This window comes from Pteronotus mesoamericanus, unplaced genomic scaffold, assembly GCF_021234165.1.
Source record: "Pteronotus mesoamericanus isolate MK-2021 breed Mesoamerican mustached bat unplaced genomic scaffold, CSHL_Meso_final contig_502, whole genome shotgun sequence".
Lineage (NCBI taxonomy): Eukaryota > Metazoa > Chordata > Mammalia > Chiroptera > Mormoopidae > Pteronotus > Pteronotus mesoamericanus.
Genome location: NW_026555187.1, coordinates 7,425,067 through 7,431,294, shown reverse-complemented (window position 1 = coordinate 7,431,294; position 6,228 = coordinate 7,425,067). Strand labels below are relative to the sequence as shown.

Sequence of the window (6,228 nt, the reverse complement as noted above, 5' to 3'; positions counted from 1 at the left end):
AGTTGAATACCAACTGAGAGAAATACACAAGAAATGCGGTGATGCTTAACCAGAGAAAAGTGATCAATCTGACAATAGGGAGAGAAGTCCTAACCAGAGACCATACCTGCTTATGCGACAGTTAGAAGCACATCTCTTTGAGCAAACAAGCAATCAGTTGGACAAGTTAAATGGACAGTGTTCAAACTTGATGAAGTGTTGAAAAACAGCCTTTCATTTCCTTCCTGTTATAGTGGGATGAGATTACACTCCGTATCAAAATGGCCCTTAAATTATTCAAAGTGTGTAAATAATTAAAATAATCAGGTATGTTTTATTTTTTTAATTCCCTTCTATTTGCAATTATACTTTGAAGTTTGTCCCCTTCTCTACCTCTTCACGAGGCTGCGACAGCCTCCGGGGAGACGGAGGAGCAGGCAAGGCAGTGCCTCTGGGCAGGGCGGCTTCGCTCCTGCTCCAAAATCCTTGCAAATGTAATTGTCCCTGAGGACGCTGAGCAATGACTGACAGGCTTAGTGTCCTACCCAAGGAGAAACTGCCAATCCCAGCTCAAAAATGAGCAAATACCCAGTTATTTTTAGCCATTTTACTATTTATCAGTCATTAAAGCTGATTCTACATGAAATTTTAATTCTTTGTCAGATTAAACATATTTGCAGAAACACAGGGAGCATTAGGTTTAATCTGGTTAAAGGATCCTTACTTTCACTTATTCATACCTATACTTATGGAGCGCTAACTAAATGCTATGAATTTATTAACATGTTCTACTCATCATGAGTTACAGCCCAGTGGTAAGTTAAGGAAAGACAATTATGTATTCAAGTAAATAATAAAGATGAATGGTTCTCTCTCTTTTAAATAATTGTCCCGTGGCCCTGACTGATGTGGCTCCGTGGGTTGGGCATTGCCCTGCAAAGAAAGCAAAGGGTTCCTGGTTGGGTTTCCGGTCAGGGCATAGCCTGGGTTGTGGGTTTGGTCCCGAGTAGGGGGCGAGCAAGAGGCAGCCAATCCACATTCTCTGGCACATCATTCCCCCTTTTTCTCTCTCTCTTCCCCTCCCTCTAAAAGCATTTTCTAAAATAATTAAATAATTCTGCGGTGTAAATAACATGTCCAGAGACTCACTGCTGGGTTGAAGCACCTGTCTCTAAAATTTGGATGATGATATTATCCACTTGGCAGGACCGGCAATAAGGAGTGAGGTCCGTCTTGCTGACTTACCAGGAAACTATTGTTTCTCATCTTTGTGCTCCCCGCTTTCAGCCCGGTGATGTGCATATTTTATCTGGATAAGTAAGCATTCGCTGAAATGGGTGAAACTGCTGAGCTAAGTCTGCCCCAGGAGGTTTTGTGCTCAGTGTATTCTAACTATAATGGTTCTGCTTACCTTTTTGGTGCTATAGAAGGCTTTCGAGATAAGTCAAGGAGGGAGCCCGGTGGATAGGAGACTGGGGGACTTTCAAACTCATACAATATACGTTAGGGTTCTACATGGGCTTGGCGTAGTGCCAATAATCACTTACTATTTATAAACCAGTTCCTTTTACAAATGAGGAATCTCAGAGCTGAGACCAGCTCCCAGGCATCTTCACATCTTTCGATAATTGTCTCGTGGCCTCCTTGGTGGAAGTTTTTATGTGAGCATTTAACATTACTTAACCTAAGACAGCTACTTTCCTTGGACTCTTGAGAGGCCTGTCAATTTCTTCAAGGGAAGCCAGCCTCGCTAGCTTTTAGTCTCTTTAAATTGTGGCCTCAGCTATAAAAGTCTTAGCTGAGGTTTTAATGGCAAAGATTTAAGTAAATTTCACAGCTAAACCAGTGGGTGTTCCAATTACAAACACCATTAAAGGGCTTTATGTGAGGATTTAAAAAAATACTATTAAAAATTAGTCCATGTGCAGTGCAATTTACCAGCAGGAAAGATTTTGGTGCCCTGGGAAAAGTTTCATATAAAAAGGGAGCGAGGGAGACAAAAAGGCACAATATTCAACATACTCCAGAGGAAGCTTGGCGTTCTTTGGGCTCTTTGCTCTCAAACAGGTAATATGCTTTGTATTTCTAGCACTTTTTTTTAGACTGCATGCTGCTGTCTGTCTACAGGGCTTTTATATTATACAGGCTAAATCCAGGTATGACAGTATCTAAGAAACATTGACCTTCGTGGACATTGTCAGCCCTGGCCACAGACGTCTAACCTTTGGGGAATGGCAACAGCTCTTCGACCAGTATTTGACTTTGTATTTAGCCTCTTCCCACCAAAGGAAAATTAATCTGAAGACTCTGTGAACACTCCACACGTCATCAGATAGTCTGAGACCGCCCTGGCCAGGGAAGCATCTGGTCTGGGGCTCAGTGCTTTGAAAAGTGTGGAGTCCTCTTCTCACTCTCCCAGATGGTCCAGCCAGCCCTAATGCATGGAAGGCTAGAGGACAGACACTTGGCAAAATGTCATTAGTATCTACTGTAGCCATTTAATCAAAATGTAGCTATTTGTCAAAAAAAAAACAAAAACAAAAACCAAAAAAAACAAAAACCCCTCTTTCAGCCAGAAAGTTTTAGGAGGAGCTGCTCCTCAGAGCAGATGGCCCGATTCCCCTGATCTCGGGACTATACAGTTGAACACCAAGGACTGAAGGGAAAAGGTTGAGACAACAAGGTGAACTTCATAAAAGAGGAATCGCAGGGTTTGGGTAACAAAATAAATAATGAAAATAGAAATAGACTAGTTTAGTTGAAAAGAACGGTTCTGTCCCCCGGCGGCTAGGGAACTCGAGGCGAGCCAGCAGGTACGTGTGTTTCCTTGTCTGTGTGAAACCCGTACAGGACGCCCACCCCCACCTTCCAGCGATTGTTAGCCTTTTCACCAAAGAGGTCTTTACTTTTCATTCAGCCTGGGCCTATTTTGATTGCTTATGGATGTTCCTTAGAATGGAGCCGATTCCCAAACTTCTGGCTGGGCTCATTCTGCTGACGCTGTGTGTGGCCGGCTGCTCCAGCCAGCACTGGTCCTACGGGTTGCGCCCTGGAGGAAAAAGGAATGCGGAAAATCTGATGGACTCTTTCCAAGAGGTAAGTCTCTCTCACCTGCAAAGCAAGACGTGGCTCATTGGGATCCATAACCAAGTATAGTAAGTAACTGCGCTAACATTCTCTGTGTGCCAGACGGTGCCACTCGAAACTCCATCCTCAGTAATCTGGGGGCGGCAAGACACTTACAGAGTCAGGGCCCACTCCTGCTTTCCATTCAGATGGGGACTAGCAGGGCCAGGCAAAGGAGCAGTTCCCAGAGGGAACTCTGGGTGCACGCAGTGAGGGAGCCGCAGTGCCCGGGGCGCCTCCCTCAGAGCGCACAGAATCGCCAAAGGAACAAGAGCCAGGGCCCCAGGGCCGGTGGGCTCTTCGAGATTTGCAAAGAAAATCTTAGACCTTCTGCTTTTGTTTTTTTCTTTCTTATTTCATCATTTAAAAATACCTACGATTTAGGTCAGCAACACATTTTTATAACTTATGAATACATATCCTTATCAAGGGTATGCTCTGTAATTTCCTTTTATTACCATGGGTATTTAAACAAAGAAGTCACAGGCCACTAGAGCGGAGGAGTTCGCACGCTCAGGCAGGCAAAATACGCGCTGCAAAGTCAGCTGGACTTAATCGCAGGTAAGTTGGGTTTCCAGTCCTAGCACTGGCACAGGCTGCTGGGGTTTTTGTTTGTTTGTTTTGGTTTTTTTAATCTACAAAATGTGATTCCTTGGGGTCATGTGAGGATTACATGAGAGAGGCCATATTTGTTATCTGGTTAATCGAAAAAATGCCAGTGGATTAATAAAAAACAATTCTCGTTTTGTTTTGTTTTGTTTTAATTAATGGGAAGTAAACTGGGCCCTAAAGGATGAGTGATTTGGGACTGGGACACTTAATATAGGCCTGGAAATGGGAAACTTAGAGGGAGAAACTTAAAACCATTTCATTTTCATTAGAAAGAAATGTTTATTTCTGGAGAAATAATAAAAGTAATTTATTAGGAAATAAGCTCCAGAATTTGAAGTTTCCTTTACAGAGATTGTACAGGAAGCAACTCTCTCTTTTTTTAAATTTATTTATTGATTTTTTTTTTTTTTTTTTTTTTTTTGAGAGAAGGAGAGATTTGCCATTCCACTTACTTACGCGCACACTGGTTGATCGTTGTGTGTGCCCTGACTGGGGGTGGAACCCACAACCTTGCGGGACAGGCGACGCTCCAACCACACAAGTGTGTCCCTTAACTGTGACACACTTACTAAACACTAGAAAATAAAAATCAACCCTATTCATCACTATGAACCGTTGTCGTTTTGGTGTACTGTCCCCTCAGGAGGTTAGAAGTGCTTCATTCTCACCGTCTGCAGAGAGGAAACGCTCTCTCCCCGCCCACGGCCATCGCCCCCAGGCCCCGACCCAGCCGGTGAAAGCGCCCGAGGGACGGGCGCTCCCGAACCCGCCTCCCCAGTCCCGCAACATTCTCAGTCCCGCGCGCGCCTTGACCTCATTCTCCATAGACAGTTTTTAGTGGAAATGGACAATGCCATTTCATGCTTCACCTCCGTCTCTGAGAATCACACTCTTTTTCCTCAGATAGCCAAAGAGGTCGACCCAGCAGCAGAGCCTCAGCGCTTGGAGTGCACCGTCCGCCAGCCGCGCTCGGCCCTCCGGGCGCTGAAAGGAGCGCTGGTGAGTCGCAGCAGTGACAGGGCCCGCCCCGTAGGTTGTCCGCCAGGGCAGCCGCCTTTGCGCGCGTCCAGGCCCCCTTCCTGACGGCCTGAGCTGCTCCTGGGTCGGCCCCCCACTGTCTCATGACCCCCCTTTCCGTGGTTGGACAGGGCAGTGCGTGGGTTGGAACCTTTTTTCCCTACCTATAAACTGAATTGGAATCGCCCTGTGACCTTTACCTGCTAACGGTGGCTCTGGCTTTGGGTGTGATGGACGAGACAAATTTCTTCCCCACACTCCATGCCAGTTCTTCAAATATGTCCACGTGTTCTTCACACTTACGCCCCTGGCTATGCTCCTCCGGGTGACCGTGCCTCTCCAGCGGTTCTTCCATCATTCTTGGTACGATGTCGTTTTCTCTAGGAAATGCAGAAATCAAAAATGGTGCTCCAATTTATTTATAAAATTTCCTTTGGGATAAAAGTTTCCAAACTAGTAAATTTATCACTCAGACCCACATATGTGATTTCTGGTTTTCTGACTGGACTATCACGGTCTCCAAATTCTCACCAAGAACCAAAACATAGGAACCCAATATTATTAGATTTTCAAATATAGTAACCCCATGTAGGCTTTTGATTTTCAAATAAATATGAAGAGAATTAAACATAGAAATTGAGTCTTGAGGTCGGCGTCGGTGTTCCCTGAGCTCCCTGGTCCACTCACTTGCAGCAGTTGGGAGGCAGGACAGTTACCTGTCTTACGCCCAGGGGCAGGGAAACCTGCCCTTGCCCCGTGGAAGCTGAGCTGCAGGTTTCATTTTCTCGGAAGTTCACTTGAACTTCCACACCCACAGGAAAAAGAGAAAAGCAGACAGCCATCAGTATTTCCTTTCTTTTTCTAATCCTGCTCACTGCATGATAAAAACATAGCAAGCCCTGCCCTGTCCCAAACATGACGTTAGAGACAGGAGGCTGGCCCTTAGGCTGGGCTAGCAGCAAACTGATAGATCGGATCTTCCTGTCGCCTTCTTCCTCACATCTGTCCTGAAATTACTAATGTAGATTTTATTATAAACAACTTTAGAAGACATGATTATATACCTCCTTAGCATTTTCTAGAACTCAAGACAAATGGATCTTTTCTTTCTATATTGATATTTTAGAAATAACGTATTAAAAACCTAATGAAGTTCAGCCGGTAAAAATCAACCTTGATATATTTGTTACTCATATATTTTTCAGGAAAGTCTGATTGAAGAGGAATCTGGGCCGAAGAAGATTTAAATCCATGGGTCCAGAAGAATTGACAATACTGATGTATAATTCTGACTTCGAAATTTGTGACCCATTTAATAGCTGTAAATTGTGTGAATTTCAGAAATTCTTATGCCAAGTTGCACATACCTCATAATGAAGTAGTGGGAATAAAGTGGCCTATGTGTTGACTAAGTCTCTCTCTAACTCAGACCTCTGTCTGGCTGAGGAGGTTCACTGTCAGCCCACGGGGGAGTCCTCCCACCGTGCCCACGGG

General features: G+C 44.6%; 1 protein-coding gene across 1 annotated transcript; it reads left to right on the top strand.

The window, feature by feature from the left end:
* Positions 1 to 2,922: 2,922 nt before the first annotated feature.
* GNRH1 (gonadotropin releasing hormone 1) lies at positions 2,923 to 5,981 on the top strand. Its single transcript, XM_054578797.1, has 3 exons — positions 2,923 to 3,075; positions 4,621 to 4,716; positions 5,940 to 5,981. Exons 1-3 carry the CDS (start codon positions 2,923 to 2,925, stop codon positions 5,979 to 5,981), a joined length of 291 nt encoding a protein of 96 aa, XP_054434772.1.
* The last annotated feature ends 247 nt before the right edge of the window (positions 5,982 to 6,228 follow it).

Coding starts and splice junctions, on each gene's coding strand:
- GNRH1 (XM_054578797.1), top strand. CDS start 2,923: ATGTTCCTTAGAATGGAGCCGATTCCCAAACTTCTGGCTGGGCTCATT. Junction 3,076..4,620: donor TGATGGACTCTTTCCAAGAG/GTAAGTCTCTCT, acceptor CTTTTTCCTCAG/ATAGCCAAAGAGGTCGACCC. Junction 4,717..5,939: donor GGGCGCTGAAAGGAGCGCTG/GTGAGTCGCAGC, acceptor TATATTTTTCAG/GAAAGTCTGATTGAAGAGGA.